At 38.4% G+C, this 25,079-nt stretch overlaps 2 protein-coding genes across 6 annotated transcripts in view; both read left to right on the top strand.

Annotated features, from left to right (window-relative positions):
* PCMTD1 (protein-L-isoaspartate (D-aspartate) O-methyltransferase domain containing 1) overlaps positions 1 to 12,179 on the top strand; it is an 86,114-nt gene extending 73,935 nt beyond the window's left edge. For 3 of the 5 annotated variants that reach the window (XM_032296057.1, XM_032296054.1, XM_032296058.1), the window contains one exon: positions 9,065 to 12,179. In XM_032296057.1, the coding sequence (XP_032151948.1) occupies positions 9,065 to 9,432 (368 nt within the window). In that variant the 3' untranslated portion in view covers positions 9,433 to 12,179. The remainder of the gene's footprint in view (positions 1 to 9,064) is intronic. The other 2 variants (XM_032296056.1, XM_032296055.1) reach the window with 1 other exon arrangement.
* Positions 12,180 to 19,435: 7,256 nt separating this feature from the next.
* PXDNL (peroxidasin like) overlaps positions 19,436 to 25,079 on the top strand; it is a 458,440-nt gene continuing 452,796 nt past the window's right edge. Inside the window, exon 1 of the mRNA XM_032296051.1 lies at positions 19,436 to 21,243. Coding sequence (XP_032151942.1) covers positions 21,080 to 21,243 — 164 coding nt within the window. The 5' untranslated portion in view covers positions 19,436 to 21,079. The remainder of the gene's footprint in view (positions 21,244 to 25,079) is intronic.

Here is a 25,079-nt window from a genome sequence, read left to right as displayed (position 1 = left end):
GATGATGAGCATTTTTTCATATGTTTGTTGGCCTCAAGTATGTCTTCTTTTTTAAAGTATCTGTACATATCCTTTGCCCACTTTTGAATGGGCGTGTTAGTTTTTTTCTTGTAAATCTGTTTTAGTTCTTTGTAAATTCTGGATATCAGCTCTTAGCATTTTTCATCCACAGAGACAATGAATACAGAAGGCTTTAGGCTGAAAAGAACTTGGTCATTTTCAGACCAGGCATAAGGTCCAGAGTGGTGGAAGCTCATTGGCTGGCTGTGGAGGATGGATTATCATGGGAAAAACAGGCAGGCCAGGCCAGTCAGGAGGCTTTTCTTATACCCAAGGGAGTGGATGATGGTGTGGATGGCATTGTTTGAAGGCAGAAAAATAGCAGACTGTAAGGAGTGTGGGTGGCAGAAAAAGAGGAATTCATTTTCCCTGAGGCTGGCATTATTTACTGTTGCTAGGAAGACTGGAAATGGCATGATTTGGAAATAGGTACAGAAAGACCCAACATTTTCTTTTCACCGTGTTTGAGTTGTCTGTTACTGTACAGACAAATATCAGGTAGTCGGGTGGCACGACCCTACTGCATGAGCAAGGTAGAAATGGAGACCCCTCAACATGAACATGGCATTTTAGGCTAGTATTAGAAATGGATGAGATCACTTAGCGGAAAGTGGAAATAAAGAGGAGATATTGGAGTTGGACCTGAGGTCCACCAATTTAGAGATAAAATGGAGGAAGATGAATTAGTGAAGGAGAGGCCAGAGGTGGTGGGGGAAACTAGGGTCAGGTCCCCAGGGTGTTGAAAACCAAGAAAGAAAAGTTTCAAGGAGGGAGTGATCAACCTAATGGGGTGAATGAGAGCTTCAAAAGGAGAGGAGAGAGTGGTATTCATTGGTTTGACTTAGATCATAGTTTTTTTAACCATGAGGTAAAATTATTTACCAAAAAGTAACACATCTTGACTTAGTTTGCCTTTTAAATGAATTTATTTCATAGGAACTTGGCTTTATAGAAAGATATAATTTTATTTTCAGTGTTCATTCTACTACTGTCTTTGGAGCTGTGTGAATTTTGGACTTTTGGGGTGTTTTTGAAAATTCTATGAAGTAATATTTGTTTTGTTTTTACGACGGAGTCTCACTCTGTTGCCCAGGCTGGAATGCAGTGGCACGATCTCAGCTCACTGCAAGCTCCGCTCCCCAGGCTCAAGCAATTCTCCTGCCTCAGCCTCCTGAGTAGCTGGGATTACAAGTGTCCACTACCAGCCCTGGCTAATTTTTGTATATTTAGTAGAGACAGGGTTTCACCATGTTGGCCAGGCTGGTCTTGAACTCTTGACCTGAAGTGATCCTCCTGCCTTGGCCTCCCAAAGTGCTGGGATTAAAGGCATGAGCCACCTCACTCGGCCTGAAGTAATATTTGTAAAGTGCTTTTCTTAGTGCCTGGCATGTAGTAATTGCTTGATAAAAAGTGATGTTGAGTTTTTGGGAGGGTTAGTAAACTATATTTGTTCTTCCCTGCCTAAGTTCTTACCAAATGAGATAGGCTTGGAGGTCATATAGATAAAGGTTGAGAGGTCAGCTTTGTTACCAAGCAAAGTAGGTGAGAGAATATGGCTTTGCCTTCTACCCTGACATTAGACAGACCAACCCACTCACCCAGTTTGAGGCAGCGGCGCCAGCCTGCCACCGTGGGAGTCTACCTTTAAGTACATGGTGAACAGAGCCTAGTCAATGTGTGAGTCCTAGAGGAAAGTAGGCACATCCCAGAGGAAAAGAGGAAGAAATGACAGCCAAACATGGCCAGCTGTTTTTTACACGGCTGAAATACACAAGCCTAGCCGTTCCTCCACCCTTGGGAAGAATGTATGTGGTGATGCTGAGAGGCTCACGTGGCTCTCTGGTGAGTGTTGCTTGCTGAGAGTGTTAGTGGCATAAACGTTTCTTCAGCTTGACCTTGGAAGAGCGCTTTGCAAGCATTTTCCTCTAATGAGAGCCACCATCAAAGGGGATTTGTTGACCATTCTTTACAGATTTGTGAGTCAGACTCTGTGCTCTTATTGTGATCTCATTTAGAAAGAAATTAAGCAGTACTAAAAAGTTTTCAACCTTTCATAATTCAGAAAGTGTTAGAAACCATTTTTTTAAAAATACATTTGCTAATATGTACTTTGGCTACCTACAAAAAGGATTTGAGTCCATATATAACAATCTGTATAAAACAAGAAAATTAAAGATAAAACAAGAATGATAAAAAAGGATTATCATAAGAGAGACTTATTCTATTGGAAACATGAGGTTACTCTGTGGAAATGTTTATTTAAACTTCCTGTCTAGTAAAATACAGGTGTCACTGGGTATACTCTGAGACATAGTAAAGTACAGGACATTCATTTCTTTCTATCACCAGAGTCAGTGATTATCACTTGGCTTGCATTGTATGATTATTTCCATGAAGTCTACTTTTTAGTAGACTACAGATGCTCCTCGACTTATGGTGGGATTATGGCCAGATAAACCCATTGTAAGTCACAAACATTGTGAGTGGAAAATGGATTTAATGCTGGAAACACAGCAGACAGTCACCAACTTAGAATGGTTTGACCTTACTTTGGTTGCAAGAATGATACTCATTTAGTAGAAACCAGAACCCCATCATGAGACATAAGTTGAGCTCCTCAGCTTAAGGTGGGGTCACATCCTGATAAACACATTGTAAAGTTGAAAAATCCTGCATGGTACCATTGTAAGTCAGGGACCATCTGTATATTGTATCTATTTATGCTATTTTAGTACTATTTATTATAGTAGACTGTACTATAGTCACTGGTCCCTACTTAAACTCCTTGCAACAATAATAACAAAGTAAAACTATTTTCTCCTTCCTAGTTTTCTAACACTAGAATTACAGTTTATGATAATTTTGTTTAAACTATCCTAACTGGATGGGAAATAATAAAAAGAAGTAATGAAAATTTCAAAGCTTGGCTTTGACAGTGGCCTAACCGTAAATATCATACAAAAGAATGCTTATAGAATCCCTTGTTGATTTCTGTGCAGCAGCTGTTTAACTATTTTACCTTGTAACTGACATTGTTAAAATCTCAGAGTTCTATCAGTAGTTATTTTATTTTTTACTGACAGTTTATTAACATGTGTTTATTATACTTTAAGTTCTCGGATACATGTGCAGATCGTGCAGGTTTGTTACATAGGTATACGTGTGCCATGGTGGTGGTTTGCTGCAGACATTACCCCATCATCTACCTTACGTATTTCTCTGAATGCTATCCCTCCCCAATACCCTCACCCCCTGTTATTCCTCCTTTAGCTCCCCCACCCCCCAGGCTCCAGTGTGTGATATTCCCCTCCCTGTGTCCATGTGTTCTCATTTTTCAACACCCACTTATGAGTGAGAACATGCAGTGTTTGGTTTTCTGTTCTTGTGTCAGTGTGCTGAGAATGATGGTTTCCAGTTTCATCCATGTCTGTGCAAAGGACATGAACTCATACTTTTTTATGGCTGCATAGTATTCCATGTTGTATATGTGCCACATTTTCTTTATCGAGTCTATCATTGTTGGGCATTTGGGTTGGTTCCAAGTCTTTGCTATTGTGAACTGTGCTGCAATAAACATACATGTGCATGTGTCTTTATAGTAGAACGATTTATAATCCTTTGGGTATATACCCAGTAATGGGATTGCTGGGTCAAATAGTATTTCTAGTTCCAGATCCTTGAGGAATCACCACACTGCTTGGTCCAGATCTGAGTTCAAGTGCTGGGTATACTTGTTAATTTTCTGTCTTGTTGATCTGTCTAATGTTGACAGTGGGCTGTTAAAGTCTCCCACTATTATTGTGTAAGAGTCTCTCTCTTTGTAAGTCATTAAGAACTTGCTTTATGTATCTGGGTGCTCCTGTATTGGGTGTGTGTATATTTAGGATAGCTCTTCTTGTTGCATTAATCCCTTTACCGTTATGTAATGCCCTTCTTTGTCTCTTTTAATCTTTGTTGGTTTAAATCTGTTTTATCAGAGGCTAGGATTGCAACCCCTGCTTTTTCTTGCTGTCCATTTGCTTGGTAAATCTTCCTCCATCCCTTTATTTTGAGCCTATGTGTGTCTTTGCACGTGAGATGGGTTTCCTGAAAATAGCACACCCAGGGATCTTGACTTTTCATCCAGTTTGTCTGTGTCTTTTGATTGGAGCATTTAACCAATTTACATTTAAGGTTAATATGGTTATGTGTGAATTTGATTCTGCCATTTTGATGCTAGCTCATTGTTTTGCCCATTAGTTGATGCAGTTTCTTCATAGTGTCAATGGTCTTTACATAGCATAGATAATATGCTGTGAATGCACAGTTTCCATCTTCCCTCATTTTAAGAATGTCAACACAAATCTAAGTGGCTGATAAGACTGCCATTGGTTGGATTGAATGACATTTATAACTGTGAATGTAAAATAGGAGTAAATTTAGCAGAATAAGGTAAATTGGATAAGAGGAGCCTAAATTTTTTTAAAAATCCATTATACCTCCGAAATATTTACAGACTAAATGATATAAAATATTTCATCAAAATAATCTGGGGTGATTATGGGAAGAGTGATAATTGCTGAAGCTAAGTGCCCAGATACATGGGAGTTATTAAACTATTGACTCTTTTCTGTGTATACAGTCATCCCTCCTTATCCTTGGGGGATATGTTCCGTTACACTCCCGGGGATGTCTGGGCCTGCAAATAGTACAACATCCTATATATACTGTGTTTTTTCTATGTGATAACTGAGGCAGCTACTAAGTTACTAACGGGTTGGTGGTTTGTATGGTGCAAAAATTGCAGACAGAGGGATGATTCACATCCCAGGCAAGACAGCATGAGATTGTACTACACTGGCCAGAACAGCTTCACAATTTAAAACCTAGGAGTTGGCTTATTTCTGGACTTTTCCATTTAACATTTTCAGACCATGGTTGACCGTAGAAAACGGAAACCGTGGAAGATGAAACCGTGCATAAAGGGAGACTACTGTACTTGAAAGTTTTAGCAGTAAAGAGAAAAGTCATCAGTGACCAACAGTAACTTGTACAAATGAGTCAGGAATTATGTGAATTTCTAAGAAATAAAAACTTCATATAGTAATATTCAGAGAATGAAAAAAGTTTTAAAAATTGATATTTGCCAAAATTTAATAGGATGCATGGAGAATAAGTTTTTGTGGGTGTGTAGTAGTAAGTCAAAATAGCTTTCTTTTGAGAGGACATTATTCCATTAATTGCAGGGAGTTAAAATATGAAAGAATGCAACTACAGAAAGACCCCAAAATAAAATATATATATATATATGAGTTTTTTTGCCTAATGTATCTTACAGTAATTGAATTGCTCATATTAAACAACTTACTAAAATGGAATCATAATTTTTCGTCTTGATTCATTACAAATTTTATTCCACTTAAAAGTCATATTTCGTTCTATGTGGGTTTTTTTTGTTGGGGTTGGGGAGAAGACATTCTAAAAAGAAAGATGTATTGTTTAAAGTTCAGGGGCAGAAGAGACTTCGTAAATTGTGGGACTACGTCGCATTGAGCTATATGAAGTTGTTGCTTTCCAAGGTCATAAAAGACCCCCAGATCATTAGTTTTGTATGTTTCAACCTGCATAAAATCCCCTTTTCAATCTTTGTTAGCAAACAAAAATGATTTCTGACTCCTAGACTTCTATAAAACCCAAAAATCCACATAAAGCCTACCTTTTGGGAAACAAATGGAGCCTAAATGTGTCAACTATAATTTTGGAATAAAAGTTTAAATTTAAAAAGTTTTCATAGCCGTCAGGATTAGTATTGTCTCATCTATTAAATTCTAATTTCATAACTGGAAGCGTTAGAAACAAGAGAATCTTAAGGAATAGACAATATGGACGATGTTTGAATAAGTAGGACTGAGACTTATCTAAAAGGTTTTGTTTTATTCAAAAGAATTTATTTTTAAATATTTTGAGACAGTGTTTCACTCTGTTGCCCAGGCTGGAGTGGAGTGGCATCCACGGCTCACTGCAGCCTGGACCTCCCCGGGCTCAGACGATCCTCCCACCTCAGCCTTCTGAGTTTCTGGAACTACAGGCGTGTACCACCATGCCCGGCTAATTATTCTGTTTTTTTGTAAAGACAGTATTTCACCGTGTTGCTCAGACTGGTCTCAAGCTCCTGGGCTCAAGTGATCCGCTCACCTCAGCCTCCCAAAGTGCTGGGATTACAGGCTTGAGCCATTGTGCCTCCAGTGAAATTTTAAAATGAAATTTAAAATCCAAAAGAAATTTTAAATGAAGCTCACATGAATGCTACTTTAGGACTTCTGAGTGTTAGCAGCTACTAAAGTCAAGTCTGAATCTTTTTCCATGCTGGGTCCAGTTGGTCTTGAAGAATTTCAGGTATTCCTCTGATGATTTAGGATTGAAAGATATATATCCCTGGAATAGCACACAGGATTGGCAAAGGAAGAACATAATTACAGTGTTGACAGAGAATGCCCGTAAGATGAGAAAGATTCAAGAGCAAAGATCAGCTGAAAAGACTGATACAATTTCTATTTCCTGGCTCCTTTATAATTTCTAAAACTTTTAGGGTAGATTTACTCTTTGTCCCTTTACAGAGCTGTCTCAGGCGTAGTCCTGGGTGCTTTCCTCTGCTCTTGGTCTTTGCATGTTACCACGGGCTGATGACATGAGATTAGTGTCTCCAGCCCTGACCTTGCCCCTCAGCTCTGGAGTCATGATCTAGCTGCTATGGCAGGACAGGCAGCAAAACCCGCATTCCATATGTAGTCTCCTAACATTGAGTTATTACTTGTAAATCATTGAAAATGGTGATGAGTATAACGTTGGAGTTATTGTTATCTCTACAATGACATTGTAGTTATTATCTCTTCTGTTCTATGAAAAAAGGAATAATAACTATTTCAGAGATAATAATGTGAATATGTAATAGACAATTCACATCTAACACAAACTAAGTACTTTTTTTTTTTTTTTTGAGACGGAGTTTCGCTCTTGTTACCCAGGCTGGAGTGCAATGGCGCGATCTCGGCTCACCGCAACCTCCGCCTCCTGGGTTCAAGCAATTCTCCTGCCTCAGCCTCCTGAGCAGCTGGGACTACAGGCACGCACCACCATGCCCAGCTAATTTTTTGTAGTTTTAGTAGAGACGGGGTTTCACCATGTTGACCAGGATCGTCTCGATCTCTTGACCTCGTGATCCACCCGCCTCGGCCTCCCAAAGTGCTGGGATTACAGGCTTGAGCCACCACGCCTGGCCAAACTAAGTACATTTTAAAATTTTCTTCTCAACCTGTTCTCCCCTCTGTCTTTCTCATGTCAGTAACTAATAACCAGCATCTCGCCTAGTTGCTTAGGCCAAAACCTTAGGTGTTTTCCTTGATTATTTTTTTCCCCTCTCATCCCCTACATCAAATCCATTTCTATCCTATCTCCACAATGTATTATACCTGAAATTTGTCCCATCTCTCCCATCTATACTGCCACCCCCTAGGGAGTGTGTTCATATTTCAAGTGGATTACCGAAGTACTTCAGCTGATCTCGTGCTCCCAACTTCATCTACACTAGCCTTCCTTCAGCTTCTTGAACATGTTAAGCTCATTTACCTTTTAGGGCTCTGCTGTTCCCTCTGCCCCAAGATATTTACATGGCTGCTATATCATCTAGATCCTAGCTAGGACATGGTCTTCTCAGGGAGACCTTTATGACCACCTAATAGAAAGCAACTAGGGCCAGGCGTGGTGGCTCACACCTGTAATCCCAGCGCTTTGGGAGGCCGAGGCAGGCGGATCACGAGGTTAGGAGTTTGAGACCATCCTGGCTAACATGGTGAAAACCCGTCTCTACTACAAATATAAAAAATTAGCCAGGTGTGGTGGCATGTGCCTGTAGTCCCAGCTACTTGGGAGGCTGAGGCAGGAGAATCACTTGAACTGGGAGGTGGAGGCTGCACTGAGCTGAGGTCATGCCACTACAGTCCAGCCGGGGTGTCAGAGTGAAACTCAGCCTCAAAAAAGACCCAAAAAACCCAGAACCCCACTTTCTGTCATGTCATTGGTGTTTTCCTTTTTTTCTTGTATTCCCTGTTTTTCTTCTTCATAACTGATTTTTGTTTACCAACTCCTTGTAAGTTGCTTAAGTGCAGGGAGTGCAGACTTGGTGGTCTGAATCATCCAGTGTGTCTAAATGGGTTCTTTAACAGTGCCTGGCAGATACAAGTTAATACATATTTGTTGACGAGTGTTAAATAACTTAGTGAACAATTTTGGAAGATGGGCAGAGCAGGTGGTTTTGAACATTTTAACATACAGGGGGCCGGGCATGATGGCTTACACCTGTAATCTCAGTATTTGGGGAGGCTGAGGTAGAAAGATCACATGAGCTCAGGAGTTAAAGAGACCAGCCTAGGCAACACAGTGAGATCCTGTCTCTGCAAATAATTAAAAAATTATCCTGGCATGGTGGCGTGCACTTGTGTCCCAGCTACTTGGGAGGGTCACCTGAGGAGGAGGGTCACCTGAGCCTGGGCGGTTGAGGGCAAGCCATGATTGTGCTGCTACACTTCAGCCTAGGCTATAGTGAAACCTTGTCTCAGGACAGACAGAAACTATATAGGGGATGAGATTTTACATATGCTGTTATGAATAGATAGTACTTTTCATATGATTTAAACATCAAAAAGTACAAACGGTACGCAGGGTGGTCTCTTGTCTCCTAATTACTTCATTGTCACGCATCCTGTTTCTAAATTTTTATGCTTCCAGAGAATTTTTATGCATATAAATTCCAACACACAGACACACACATACATGCCCCTGTTGATTTTAATTTCTGTGCTGTCCATCGGTGCTTGGTGTATAATAACTACTCTGAAACCTTTGTTTTTATATTTTCTGTATTTGCTAAAATATGCTAAGAAACACGTTTTGTTCCATGAAGAAAAGGAACAATAGATAATGTTTTATTTTTAATGTTTTCTTTCTTGTGTTTTGTATTTGCTCTCAGCTCCCTGTGCTGTCAGGAATCTACAGGACTTGGCACGTATTTACATTCGACGCACACTTAGAAATTTCATAAATGATGAGATGCAAGCCAAGGGGATTCCTCAAAGGGCTCCACCCAAGAGGAAAAGAAAGAGAGTTAAACAGAGAATTAATACTTACGTATTTGTGGGTAATCAGCTTATTCCTCAGCCTCTAGACAGTGAGGAGGATGAAAAAATGGAAGAAGATAACAAAGAAGAGGAAGAAAAAGATCACAGTGAAGCAATGAAGCCAGAGGAGCCGCCTCAAAATTTACTGAGAGAAAAAATCATGAAGCTTCCCCTCCCTGAATCTTTAAAAGCTTACTTGACATATTTTAGAGACAAATAACTTACTTAGGTCAAGAAGAAAGAATGTCTACTGATAATTCCTTTAGTCTTGAAAATGTAGCATTTGTTAGGAGTTAAAAGAGAGAATTATTTCTTTCATCAGAGTAAATTATAGTGCAAAAGAGTATAACTTGTGTCAGTAACAAAAATGACGTATTCAGTGATTAAAAGAATCCCTTTTATAAAATCTATTTTTCTTTAAATCTTGGAAAAATGTTTTAGCTCAGAATGATTTCAAAGTGGAATGCAACAGTAGTTAAGACTTGTGTACTATAAATCCTTTTCTGATTCTTTACAGATTTCTGGTGGTGAGGGTTAGATTTAATTTTATATAAGGTTTAAATAATTGTTAAGCTTATATGATCTGAATTGCAGTTGTTTGCATTTCCTCTATGAAAACTTTGTTTATCTAATAAGGAGATCAAATGCTTTGTAGACCTATTTACCTTACTTTTGTTGCAATCACTGTTGCTGGATTGCTGTACATTTATTCTGGGCAATATATGAGTGCAATAGCAATACAAGATATTGAATAATTTAGCTTTAAAAAAATCCCACAAATTTTATGAAATTTTACAGCCCTGCTACTTTTGCTTTTGAATCTCTTGCCAAAAGACATGGGTAAAATATCTGCTTCTCTCATAGAGATTTTTAAGAGCACAGCAAGTGAATTATTAAAATAGAAAGTATATACTATTACTTTGTATGGACCCTTTACATTTTCACTATTTAAAAAAATGAGGTTATCTTAACTCTCTAGACTTTTAAAAGTATGGTTAGAATTGTTTTTTCTGTAGTTCACTGTATAAAGTATTTGTTTTTTTAAAAAAGCAAAACCATTGTTATCTGTGACTCTTGATAGGACATAGAATGAGTGAATGAGCATGAATGATGGCCCCCCTTTTGGATGGCTCCGTTAAGTAGCAGGGCCAGGGTAGACCTGGTCAGTGGATGCACTTTAGCAGATGGAACTTCTAGTTTATCTGAATATTTATCTTTGACAAGGTAGGGCTGAGCTTGCCTACATTTGCTTTGGATCTTTCTAGTATGGGAAATATTCACAGGAATTATGTGTAGATATCTTTTGTTTTGAAAATCCTGTTCAGAAAACCGTGTAGTCTTTGGGACCCATGCTGTATTCATTTCACTTCTTCCCATATTTTTTGTGTTTCTTTTGGTAAAACTATAATGGTTTTCATTTTTTACTTAATATCACACAGTTAAACTGTTCATATTTGAGCTGTATTGTAGCTTATCAGTGATAAAACAGGTAGTAACTGCCATTTGTTTTCCTAGTAAGGCCTGAAAACAGCCATTCCTTGTTAAGAAATTGTACAATGTAACATACTTACTAGTGTTACATGGATTATATATTTCTTATTGGGAAAAATTTGAGGGTATCATGGACTACCACCAGCATTATTACTGCAGTAGTTGCTCAGATTTTGTCAAGGAATCCCAATCAATGCATAATGAAAGGATTAGTGTTTCAAAAATCTCATCTCCAGTAATTCCACAACATCTAAAAACAAGTGTTTATAATCATGTAAGCATGAAATTGTCCCAAGTAAGTGAGGATATTTTAGTTATGTGAAAGATAGTTTCATGGAAGGTATTTGTTTTATTCCAGTGGCTGGGTTGGTGGAATTGAGGGTATTTCCACAGTTATTCGTAGGTGATTACTAAACTGCTAAGAAATGCCCCATGTCGTTTGTATCTAGGAAAGAAAAAAAAATCAGTTTTCATACTGTCATCTGTCAGAAATGTTCATTTTGTTTTGAATTAAATGTTGCTTTTGAAGTTTAATCTTGAATTCCTGGTGGCATGTTTTTATATAGAAAACCTGGGGAAAGTAATCACCTGTCTCATCTCCCCTGCTTTTTTTCCCCCCTTTGGTTGGAGCTGCTGTTGAGATGTGTAAAAACACTTACTCTTAAATGATGCTTTTACTATTTAGGAGAGAGTTTTTGTTAAGGGTGTTTTTGAAGATTGGCTTTTCCATATAGTCTTTCATTCTTTGACCCTTGGCAAAGTGTACAGTAGATTTTAATGATCATTGCATATCTGTCATTGAAATGTATCTTTTATGTTTTTCAGTGCATTCATTTTACAGTTGTGACTTTATCATTGACTTTAAGAAGAATAAATAAAAAATGAAAATTAAAGTGAAATCCTTATCTATTAATGCAGATATATCAGAATAAGAATATCTTGGGTTTGGGGTTTGTGTTTTATTTTTTAATGAATTTATGTTTACCTGAGTATGGAAAATTATGCTTTACTGGTGGAAAAGTAGCAAGTAAAGATGAAGTAAAAGTAAGTGAAAATGATGGGGAATATAGTCATGGAATTTTATAGTCAGATAAAACAGTAAGTATCACCTAATTTGGGTGTTTATTTTGCAGATGAAAAAACAGACCTAGAACTATGGCATGTTTTGCCTGAAACGTAACAGTGAGTTAGAGACAGAGCCTAAGAGAGTATCCAGCATCAGATCAATCCCAAGAATCCGTCAACATCATAGCTACCCAAGAAGATAATTTAAATCTCTACTGCTTATTGGTCACTATATTTGGTTCTAGTATTAATAAAAATGTTATTAAAATAGCATACATAGTGGTAAAATAAAATACAAAAAGTACCTGTTGATTTCTAGCTGTTTGAGATGATAAAAGTGAAGCAAAGCTTGTTAAATCGTTGGAAGACTTGGAAAACTATTTTAAATAAACAATTACATATAATTAAGCATCGTTCTCCCATGGCCTGACTTTTATGTTTGTCTTCTTCTTTCATTTAGACAATCTCAGTACAGCTATGGATATGCTCAATTATGGTATACAGTTGTCTTTATTTGGACATCTCACTGTCCTTTGACTATTGCCACCTCTGCAAAGTATACAAGTTTTTTAAAATTTATTTCTATAAAATCGTAGGAAAATTTGCAAAATATGAAGTGTAAGAAATAATGTAGTGTACATGCAGGTACATGTGTGTGTACCCATTGGGTTCAACTAATAGCCTTAGCATCTCCTGCTTGCCCCTTCCCAACCACATCTTAATCCCGCCCTTCTCAGGCGGAGCGATTTGGTGTTTATCATAATCTGCCTTTTTGTTCTCATTTTATTACATGCCTATATCCCTAAACAATTCATCCATGCCAGGATCCTACTGTATGCATTCTGCAGCTCTCTTTTTCATGTTACCTTTCTGAGATTGCCCCATGGTGTGTGTTGTTTGTTACATTCACACTTCACAATTTATTCTACTGTTGGTGGACATTTTTTGTTCCCTCAGTTCAGTTGTGAACATTCTTTTATATGTCTTGTGACTGTACACGTGTGAGAGTCTGCATAGGGCGTACATCTAGGAGTAGAATTACTGGGTCGTAGGAAATCGTTTCTATTCACTTTTACCTAGATGATGCAAATTTACTTCCCAAAATAGTGTAACTATGTGTTTCTTCTAGCAACGTTTAAATGTCCCAGTTACTCTACATTTTCACCTACATGTGACAGATTTTTTTTCCTGTTTGGTAGTGTGAAATATCTTCTTAGTGGACTTTGTTGCTTATGAAGGTTATTTATTAAGGGGGTTTTATCCTCAAGTGTTTCTTCGTTTTAGGTTTCCTTTCTGCAAACTGCTGTTCAAGGGTTTTGTAAATTTTTTATTGGGAGGTTTTTAAAAAAATTGCTTTGTGGGATTTTTTCTGTAGTCTAGATATTATTCCACTGTCAATTATATGTGTTGCAAATATCTTTTCTCAGTTTATAGTTTCTAGAATGTTTATGGTGTCTTTTTGATGAATTGACGTTTTCAGTTTTAAATGTCATATTCATCTTCACTCTCAATTTTAAGATCATGGAAATATTAACCTATATTTTCTACAGAAGTTCTATGATTTTGCCTTTTACATTTAAATCTGCATAATAGCTGGAATTGATCTTTGTGTATGGTGAGAAATAATGGTCCAGTTTCTTTTTTTAATTTACTGATCAATTGTTGGAGGGCCATCTTTTGAAAATTTCCTTTTTCTTCTTTGACCTGCAGTGTTAACTTCCTCGTTGTTTTCATTTATGTTTGCTTTGTGTCTAGGCTTTCTTTTCTGTTTTCTCAGTTTATATAACCCTTTGCCAATACTACACAGTTTTATTTACTGGAGATTTACAATAATTCTTGACCGAGTAAGATAAATCACTTCACTTTATATGCGTGGAGTTTCTTGAACCTTTAGGATTGTAGACTTTAATGTAAATTTCAGAATTGGGTTCTCAGATTACATACACATGCGCGCACACACACTCCTCTTTGGGAGTTTCTTGGGAATCACTTTGAATTTGTAGATCATTTTATGCAAGAATTAACATGTTTAAGTCCTCCAGCCCATGAACATAGTAGTTCCCCTTTTTTAGTTAGCCAAGGACGATTTGGCTCTAAGGTCTAATATCTTTTGTCAGATCTAGTTGTAGATATTTTATTTCAGTGATGTAGTTTACAAAATTGTATTTCATTGGTTTCTGTACATTAATTAAATCCAATACTATCTCTTATGATTCTTTTAGGTTTTCTTTATAGTAAATCATATCATCTTTGCATAAATTTTAGACGGTTTTTTTCCTCTGGGTTTTATTTCTTATTTTGCCAGATTTGCCAGTTGTGGCCTCCAGTATAACTGAATAGTGATGAACAAGAGCACCCTTATTTCTTTATTTTAATTTTTTTATTTTTTCATAGGTTATGGGGGTACAGGTAGTATTTGGTTATATGAGTAAGTTCTTTAGTGGTGTTTTGTGAGATTTTGGTGCACCCATCACCAGAGCAGTGTACACTGCATCCTATTTATAGTCTTTTATCCCTTGCCCCCTCCCGTGCTTCCCCCCAAGTCCCCAGAGTCCATTGTATCATTCTTATGCCTTTGCATCCTCATAGCTTAGTCGCACATATTAGAGAGAACATAGATGTTCTCATGGTGTTTGGTTTTCCATTCCTGAGTTACTTCACTTAGAATGATAGTCTCCAATCTCACCCAGTTTGCTGCAAATGCCATTAATTCATTCCTCTCTGTGACTGAGTAGTATTCCATTGCATAAATACATACTTCAATTTCTTTATTCATTCATTGATTGATAGGCATTTGGGATGGTTCCATGATTTTGGTGTTGTCAACTGTGCTGCATGTGCAGGTATCTTTTTCGTATAATGACTTCTTTTCCTCTGGGTAGATACCCATTAGTGGCACTGCTGGATCAAATGGCAGTTCTACTTTTAGTTCTTTATGGAATCTCCACACTGTTTCCATAATGGCTGTACTAGTTTACATTCCCACCTGCAGTGTAGAAGTGTTCCCTGATCACTGCATCCACACCAACATCTACTGTTTTTTGATTATGGCCATTCTTGCAGGAGTAAGGTGATATCGCATTGTGGTTATGATTTGCATTTCCCTGATTACTAGTGATGTTAAGCATTTTTTTCATGTTCATTGGCCATTTGTACATCTTCTTTTTGAGAGTTGTCTGTTCATGTCCTTAGCCCACTTTTTGATGGGATTGCTTTTTTCTTATTGATTTGTTTGAGTTCGTTGTAGATTCTGGATATTAGTCATTTGTTAGGCATGTAGATTGTGAAGTTTTTCTCCAACTCTGTGGGTTGTCTGTTTACTCTGCTGGCTGTTCCTTTTGCCATGCAAAAGCTCTTTAATTAAGTCCTATATATTTATCTTTGTTTTTATTGCATTTACTTCGGGTTCTTGGTGATGAAATCATTGCCTATGCCAATGTGTAGAAGGGTTTTTCCAATGTTATCTTCTAGAATTTTTATAGTTTCAGGTTTTAGATTTAAGTCCTTAATCCATCTCGAGTTGACTTTTGTATAAGGAGAGAGATGAGGATCCAGTTTCATTCTCCCGTGTGTGGCTAGCCAATTAACCCAGCACCATTTGTTGAAAAGGGTTTCCTTTCCCCACTTTATTTTTTTGTTTGCTTTGTAGAAGATCAGTTGGCTATAAGTATTTGGATTTATTTCTGAGTTCTGTATTTGTTCTATTGGTTTATGTGCCTATTTTTATGCCAGTACCATGCTGTTTTGGTGACTATGGCCTTATAGTTTGAAATTAGGTAGTGTGATGTCTCTGGATTTGTTCTTTTTGCTTAGTCTTGCTTTGACTTTGTGGGCTCTTTTTTGGTTCCATATGAATTTTACAATCTTTTTTTCTAATTCTGTGAAGAATGACAGTGGAGCCTTATTTCTTATTTTACTGCTTTCATATGGTCATTTTAAAATAGCTTGGTGTGTTTACACAAAATGTTCTGCAGATGTTCATTGTAGTGTTCTACTAATGCCAATTGATTAAGTGTTAAAATTGTGTTGTCAAAATTCCATATAGCCTAAGTAAATTTGTGCATGTGCCCACATCAACTTTGGAGAGAGACTTGGCAAAAGCTCTCATTTTTATGGTAGAAAGTCAGTTTTTTTCTTGTAATTCTTTTGATTTGTGCTTTATTTTGGTGTGATAATATGTAAATTATGTTCATTTGGTGATCTGAACCTTTAACATCATGTAGGAGCCTTCTTTAATTTTAGTAATATTCTTTGCTTCAAAGTCTATTTTGTCTGATACTCATTTCGCAGTTTTCTTGTGGTGAGTAGTCACCTCGTTGATCTTTTTCTATTCTTATTTTCAACCTATTTTTTATCCTTATGTTTTAGGTGTGTTTCTTATAAACCACATGTAGCTGAGTTCTTAAAAGTTACTCTGACAGTCTTTGAATTTTACTTGAAGCATTGCATTCATTTCATTTTCATTGTTACTATAGAGTCATATTTTGGGCTATACACCTATTCACTTTTTCTGTCTCCATTTTTTAGGATTGATTATTGTTTATTTCTTGTCTGTTACTAGTTTGAAAGTTAATATATATATATATATATATATATATATTTAAATTTATATTTGCTCTGTTAGTGATTACTCTCTACATTTTAATGCACTCACCTAACAAACTTCTGAAGTTAGTTACTTCCCTCTCCTTCTCTTACGTGATACAAGGCACTTTAGAACACTTCAATAGACTCTGGAGTCATTACAAGGTATTGATTGACTTACCACCTATGCAACTTACGACCACTCGACTTTACGACCACAATCGCTAGCCACGACTGCCCCGCGTCTGGCAGCGCAAACGTTGCCCAGCTGGGCGTACGACAGAGTGGACCAGCTTCCGGCAGCACTACCATCTCCGCGTGCACCATTTCAACTGTACATATAGCCTACTCAACTAACGACTGAATCGTGTTACGATCGGTCCGCGGTCCCAACTGTGGTCGTAAGTTGAGCACTAGCTGTACCTCGAAATTATATGCTAGTCTCTTGTGCCTGAATTATCGAATTTTAAGCCCCTGTGGTACACCATAGCTATTAGGTATCTAGCCAATGCTTAGTTTTACTCCCATTTACACTTGTTTTTGTTCATTATTCCCTCTTCATTTTGGACCATCTCAATTTCCTTTTGCCTAAAGTACATCCTTTCAAATTTTTTTTTAATGAAAGACTGTAGCTCTTTATTTTTTTCTGTCCGAAAACTTTTTATTTTGACTTTTTTCTTTAAAAAGTCCATTAATAATGTTTTCTCTAAAACACAAGGGTTGTTATTTCTTTGCATTCTGGCTTTCATTGTGCCTATAAAGTCAACTGACAGTAATTTCTCTGAAGGTCATCTGTGTTTTCTTTTGATCTGCTTTAAAGATTTTATCTTGACATTGTTAATATTCTTGTCTTGGCGCTGTTAATTTTCTGTAGTTTCATATAATGTGCCTGGGTATGAATTTCTTTCGTTTATTCTGCCTGGTCTTGTAGCTTTGTGAGTTCGTCTCTTTCATCAGTTCTAGAAATTCTTGGCCATGTTTTTTCTTACAAATATTGTCTCAGCCAGGGAAAATGTGGCACATACACACCATGGAATATTATGCAGCCATCAAAAACGATGAGTTTGTGTCCTTTGTAGGGACATGGATGAACCTGGAAACCATCATTCTCAGCAAACTGACACAAGAGCGGAAAATCAAACACCACATGTTCTCACTCATAGGCGAGTATTGAACAATGAGAACACATGGACACAGGGAGGGGAGCATCACACACTGGGGTCTGTTGGGGGGAATGGGGGTGGGACAGTGGGGTTGGGGAGTTGGGGAGAGATAGCATTGGGAGAAATGCCAGATATAGGTGAAGGGGAGGAAGGCAGCAAATCACACTGCTATGTGTGTACCTATGTTACAATCTTGCATGTTCTTCACATGTACCCCAAAACCTAAAATGCAATAAAAAAAATAAAACAAATACTGTCTCAGCTTTGTGTTGCTCAGCATCAAAATCTAGATTTCCTTAAATAATATCTTCCTACCATGAATCTTCTCTTTGGTTGCTTTAAATCTGGTGTTAAACCTTTACGTTGAGTTTTAATGTTTGTTATATTTTAATTTCTTGTTCTGTAGTTTCAGGTCTGCCTGGTTGTTTTTATAGGCTTCTACTCTGATTAATATGTTCAACTCTGTAAACATACTGCCTAATTCTACTCTATGTTGGATTCAAGTATCTGAACCCCTTAAAGTGGGCTCATGCTCGTAAGGCTTGATGGCTAGCTTTCATAGCACTGTTTCTTTTGTATTTTGTGGGTTTTGACTGAGCTTGTATTTTCGACCTTTATCTGTGGGATTATTAGAGACCCAGGTTGTTTTTGCCAGGAGCACTGCCAGCTCACGACCTTTTTAAATGCTCCACTTAAGGATTTTTGTACCATCCAAGCAGAGTGACCCAAAAATCCATGTGAAGTCTGCCTTGGAGTTACCACACCTCCAGGAAGATTTGTTAGCTGCCTCCCCATAGCAAGCTTTGAAATAGGTCATTTTCTTTGTGTCTTCTGGGTTGTGTAGGTGGGGGGGTGGAAGGGGAGGCAGGGGGCAGAATTGTTTCTAGTTCATCGATGCGTATGATATGGCAGTGGCTTTATACAGGAGATTTTGGAAGCAAAACTCTCTTCTAAGAAAGGGCCCTCACACCTGTAATCCCAGCACTTTGGGAGGCCGAGGCGGGTGGATCATGAGGTCAAGAGATCGAGACCACCTGGTCAACATGGTGAAACCCCGTCTCTACTAAAAATACAAAAAATTAGCTGGGCATGGTGGCTCGTGCCTGTAATCCCAGCTACTCAGGAGGTTGAGGCAGGAGAATTGCCTCAGCCCAGGATGCGGAGGTTGCGGTGAGCCGAGATCGCGCCATTGCACTCCAGCCTGGGTAGCAAGAAAAGAAAGGGCTTTTCTTTTTCCTGTATCCCTGCTATTCCAGTTCCTGCAGTTCTTTTCACACGGTTGAGCAGACAGTCTCAAGCTGCACCGGGCTTCATTTTTACCCACCTTGCTGGTTTCTTATGTTCACTTCATTTTTTTGACCCTTGTGTATGTCTTACTGATTTCCTCAGTAACAGCACATCGATGCATTTATACAATCTTAAAAGGATTTTAATCTAGCATGTGTAGTTGTTTTTAGCTGGACAGTTGTCCTAAGACACTGTCCCAAAGGACTTGTGGTCACGAGCAGGTCATGCCTTGCAGTTCTTAGTCCTGTACTCACAGTTGGTAATCAGTAGATTTTTTTTGTTTTTGTTTTAATTCAATGTAAATTTAGGTGTCTAAAGTGGAAAGCTTTTTGTATTTTTTTTTCCTAGAAAAAAAAAGTTGTATAGGCTGGGTGTAGATGGGTCATTCCTGTAATCCCAGCACTTTGGGAGGCCAAGGTGGGCGGATCACGAGGTCAGGAGATTGAGACCCTCCTGGCCAACATGGTGAAACCCCATCTCTACTAAAATACAAAAAAATTAGCCAGGCATGGTGTTGCACGCTCCAGCTACTTGGGATGCTGAGGCAGGAGAATCGCTTGAACCCAGGAGGCAGAGGTTGCAGTGAGCTGAGATTGTGCCACTGCACTCCAGCCTGGTGATAGAGCAAGACTCCATCTCAAAACAAAGCAAAAAAATGCTTTAAGAACGCAAGATTTTTTAAATAATTTAAACTGAAAACGGCACGAAAACTTGCAGGATTTCTTCCTTTTGACCTAATTAATGTCCACCCTTAGCCCAATGACTTTTAGAACTGCACATTGCCTTTATCTCCCTCCTGAACTTACATATTTCTAAGCCCCTACTCTTTTAAAATCTGCCTTATGAATGCAAGTTATTTTTATATTTTCTATATTTTATTTATGTTTTTTTATTGTATATTTTGAACTGCAAACAAGGCACAAACCTGCACGTCCTATGTCCTCCAAATCCCAGCCACTGCCAAGAGCATAGTAATTATTGAAAAGGATTGAAAGGAATAAATTTACTTTTTTTGGCTTTATTAGTATAGTTAGACAATAAAAGTCCTGTGAGTAATGTCAAACATAAAGTTTAAAATTAATCATTCTTGTTCATGGAGATTAGTGTTTTAGACCTTTTTACATTTTAATCCCCCAAATCACATATTTAAATGTGAACATTTTGCCACAAGAGGGCAGTATTCACCTACAGTAGAACGTAAAGGGGCTGAAAAATTACTGCAGTGAGAAGGACAAACTCACTTTCCTCCAAAGACTGGTCTACTAGTCTGATCATCTGGGGCCAGTTTTCATTTGTTTTTCTATTACTTTTAAATATTTAAAACATTTTTGTTTGAAAATGTTAGTCCTCAAAGCCAAAAATCTGTTTAAAAATACCTGTTTACAGAATGACCAAAAGGTAGATGTTTTACTAGAAAACATATTTATTAAATCTTCACACATGTCCCCAAAGGGGGTCGCTCACTTCAGGGAAACGTGGCCAGTTCAAACCGCTGATGAAAACACTGCAGCCAGGGGCCACTGCTGCCAGCGCCTCCCGAGGGCGCTCGCACCTGTTGGACTTCGCATAGACACACCTGCGTTTGTCCGTCAATTGTCTCCTCTACAAGGAAGCATGTGAGTTCGTGGGTTTAAGCATATACACTTAAATGTTGATTATTAAAGGAAGAAATCAGAAGTAGCCCTTTTGAGTCTTACATGAGTGAAATGTGTTGGGTTTCAGAAGCAGAATATAAAGAAGGAAATGTAACCATTTTTTATGAGCATAGTTTGGAGTAAGGAATATGTACACCTAGATGAACTGATTAGAACTGTGCCTGCCCTTTAGGATTTTATCTGTTGCCAGATAAAAAAGAAGAAAAGCTGTTTTGCATTGTTTCCATACATTATTTGGGCTACAAAAGGACAGCTAGGGGCAAAGAGGCCGGGGTTTTCATCCAATGTGCGGTGGAAGCAACTTTGGAAAAGTCTGTTTGCATTACGCTGCCTAAAACACACCGTGTTTTAGAAAGAGGCTTTTGCATTAACAAGCTTCTCGTCCTCGCCTCTGGGAGTCTAGTGCCTCCTAGAGCAGCTTGTGCCCTCAGCCCTGTAATGCGATATCCCTCCTCCTGGATTGGCCAGAGGGGTGTCCTTTCCCTGGGAGCCGCTCCCCACCACTGCTCCCAAACTTGGCTCAGCCCCGCAGCCACCATCACCACCACGGAGGGTGCTGCTGCAGCTGAGCTGCTGCTCTCCCTTCGGCTGCTGCTGAGCGTGGCCAGCAGCGAATGCAGCGATGGAGCCCAGACTGCTCTGCTGGACCACTCTCTTTCTGCTGGCCGGGTGGTGCCTGCCAGGGTGGCCCTGCCCCAGCCGGTGCCTCTGCTTTAAGAGCACCGTCCGCTGCATGCACTTGACGCTGGACCACATTCCTCAGGTGCCACAGCAGACCACGGTCCTGTAAGTGCGCACAGATTTCCCAGAAACCCTGTTCTACAATGCTTCATTGCTTCTCTGCTAGAACGCCCTGTCCTCCTTTGAATGTACGATTCCTAATGCCCTCCCTGCTTTTTTACTTAGAAGAGGCTTTTCACCTTTCAAACAATTTCATGGCTCTGCTCTGTTAGACTAGAAAATATGAGCAATGATGAGTTGACATAAATATATTTGTTTTGGGTTCAGTTCTCTTCCAGCATCTTCCAGAACTTACCGTTGAGAATTCTCATCTTCATCCTTCCTTCAGTAATTTTCCTGCATACTTTCTCAGTTTACCCCTTTTCATCCTCTACTCCCAAATCTTTGGGTCTCTCAATTGGTCAGCACGGGTCTGTCCCATTTTGGAAGGAACTAGTTTAACTTTACAACGTGCTTTCAATCGATCATGTGCGGGCAAATTGTTAGGCTTTGTACTGTGTGTCCCTCCTGGGAGGGTGAAGTCCTGAGTCCTCAGCACTTGAAGCACTGTCTGTCCCCAGAACAGACCCTCAAAGGGTCCCGTAGAGTTCTTGAATGCTTAAAAGCCTTGCGGGAGCAGCCGCTTAGACTAATCGGCACCTAGGAGGCATTATGGGATAGGAGGGGAAACCAGAATTTGGAAGCCAAACAGGTCTGAGTTCAAATGCTACCTTCTCATCTTGCCTATTGAGATAATAAACCCAAATATTTTAATTTATTTAGATTAAATCATAATTAGATAATTGGAAGGGCAAATCACCACAAAAGAAGAGAAGGCTCTGTTTCTAGGGTCTATTTTTAAAGGAAAAAAAAGAACAAATTCAAAAATATTAAAAAGTAAAAAACAGAAGAAAAGGAAAAATGCCGAAAGACACACACTGAAGAGGTTTCCTGCTCTATAATAAATGTTTTATGGGTCGTGTCATGTTCATAGAAGACAGAACTGCTGGCAGTGCTTCAAGTCAATTTGTGGGCAGAGGTAAATAGCTTCAAATTCCTGGAATTTTGAGATATAAATGTTTAAAAGGATCAATGCCACACATTTGTCAGTCATAATCATGAAATGAGGACTTGGTAATTAAAAGTCCAATTTGATGGTATTCCCATAGAAAATGACATATATGATCCATAGATTTTCATTTCTGTAAAGCATTTCATTCATTTTATATGCATTCAAATATCAAAATAAGCCTTACTGTAATAACTAAAAGGATTCTTGAACTTGGGACCACTGCTTATCACTATGTGTACGGCACAACTCTACAGGTGCCTTCAGACTCAGAACCAGTTTGTCCTTTTGTCATGAGAGTTTTTGTTAGATAACAGCAAAGCCTTGGAGAAGGGGCTGCTTGTCTAATCAAGTATTTTAGAGCTACCTAAGGTCCAACTCCACCTAAATTTTGTTTCCTAGGTGTTTCAAAGAAGAGATTAGCACCCATTAGACACACATCTCTAAATGTAATGAGAGGAACTGAAGGGATGTCAATATTGCACAGAGCCTTCCACTGTTTAAAAATAAAGCTTAATGGTTGCTTTCTCAGGCTCTTGACCAGATCCCTGTTTGGGAGTCTCGTGCCACCACTGACAAAATGTGTGTTGCCTTGGAGACGTTCTCAACTTCTTGGTCTTATTTCCTAATCTATAAAAATGGAGATGCTAACAGTGTTTGCCATGGTTTGGCTCTGTGTCCTCAACCAAATCTCATGTTGAATTGTAACCCCCAATGTTGGAGGTGAGACCTGGTGGGAGGTGATGGGATGGGGGGGGGGTTTAACACCATCCCCCTTGGTGGTGTCACGGCCAGAGAGAGTTATCAGAAGATCTGGTTGTTTAAAAGTGTGTACCTCCTCCTGCTTTGCTTTTCCTCTTTCTCTGGCTGTGTGAAGTTCTCACTCCCACTTTACCTTCTGCAATGATTGTAAGTTTCCTGAGGCCTCCCCAGAAGCATAGCAGAAGTTGCTGTGCTTCCTGTACAGCCTGCAGAGCTGTGTGCCCATTAAACCTCTTTTCTTTATAAATTACCCAGTTTCAGGTATTTCTTTATTGCAGTGTGTGAGAGCAAACTAACTCAAGTGTTCACCTTATTGGTTATTTTAAGGATTAAATGAGTTAATCCATTTTCAGTACCTAGGAAATTGTCTAGCACCAGTAAACACTATGGAAGTTTTCGCTGTTAGTATCATGTTTGCAATTAAGGACAGGAATTACAAACTTAAACGTCTCAGGAAACTGGCAGTAAGTAATTTGAGGGAAGTGGGGTAGATGAAAGACAAACTACTGTGTGAGTAGAATGATGGACAGCAGCTAGCCTCAAGCTTGGAGTGTGTGGGGATGGTAATGAGGGCAAATATAGCTCTTGCTGATGGGGCAGCCAGCTACTTAGCTGATTGATGGCCTCTGGGAATTTGGGCCATAGTTTCACGAAAATATGGAAGCCAAAAGTGACATTCTGTAGCTTTTCAATATTAGCAGCTAATTACGTCTTTAGAAGTGGAAAGGTAAAAATATACAAGCCCAACCATGCCTATTTTGTAGGTTGCTTTTTGCCCAGGACCTTCAGTGTGTGACTCCTACCAGGGAAGTGGTATAAAAGCTGAGAGGTACATGCAAAGCCTGTAAAAACTGGTCCTCTACTCCTCTGGGGCTAAAAGTCCTTTATGTTGGGTTGCATTTTATGGAAGCAATATCGCGAAAGATGACAATAACAATTCTGAAAACAAAAAGTCCAATTTAGTTTTTGAAAACTAAGGCAAATGGAAGCTGGCTGAATTTCTCCCTAGCGGCAGAACCAGTGGTTTTTGTTAGACCACCTTATGCATGTGTATTGTCACCATAACGTGGAAATAATGTGATGAAATATTTAGCTCTGCAAATGGCCAACATGCATGGTAAATGCTAATTAGTAGTATTGTTAAAATTTCCTTTTTTCCATTTTTACATGGTTTCAAAATTTTAACCTGAATGCAGAAAATACTTTCCCAAATTGTAGATAAGAAAACTTTATTATTTTAAAGATTGGTTGTAGTTGATCAGGGTTTTAAGTTTAGAAAAATGCAAAACGGTCCCTCTAAAGTTCAATTGCATCCCAGCTATAAAGATATATTGTTTCTAAACTAGCATCATTTACCAAATAGCCTGCTGCCATTGAGAAAATCTCACTCTTCATGCTGTGGATTTTAGTAAAACAAATCTTTCAGAATTCAAATTTGCAAACAAAAAAATGTCCAGCAGTGAACTCAGCATCTTTAGGGAGCCTGTTCGGTAATCAGAAGCAGTGTTCGGTGAGCGTGATTTGACTCCATCCTATACCAGAGTCATTAGGGTGTACTTTCCTGATTTTCCCCAGTTACTGGTTAAGAAATAGGATGTTTTACTGTAATAACAGAAAAGATTCTTGAACTTGGGACCACTCTTGAGAATTCTCATGTGGACTCAGTGACTGCAAATTGAATGTGCTCTGAAACCACCTTGATTATATTAGAAAAAGTTTAAGCTTAGGGCTGTTTTAATAATTGAGGATTTTCCCAAAAGTCATAAATACGAAAGTATGTACAATGTGAAATTCTAAACATTTAATTTAATTAAAGGCATTTTCTGTATGTAGAAAGCTTTCTTTGCTGTCCAAATAATACAAAAGCTTGGGGAAAAGGTGGGGGTGGGGAATTGGAAAAATGTCTTAAGCTCAGTCATGAAAAAAATGTGCCCAGCTGATAAAAATTTCACCTTGTTCAAGAAGAAAATAGAATTCCTTCAGCTTTTTCCAATTTCCATTTGTTTTATATATTATATATATAATTTTATATTTATTTATACATATATTATATATTATATATAATTATATA

The sequence above is a fragment of the Sapajus apella genome, unplaced genomic scaffold, assembly GCF_009761245.1.
Source record: "Sapajus apella isolate SASKATOON/1434 unplaced genomic scaffold, GSC_monkey_1.0 scaffold35, whole genome shotgun sequence".
Classification (NCBI taxonomy): domain Eukaryota; kingdom Metazoa; phylum Chordata; class Mammalia; order Primates; family Cebidae; genus Sapajus; species Sapajus apella.
This window is presented reverse-complemented; position numbering and strand designations above follow the sequence as displayed.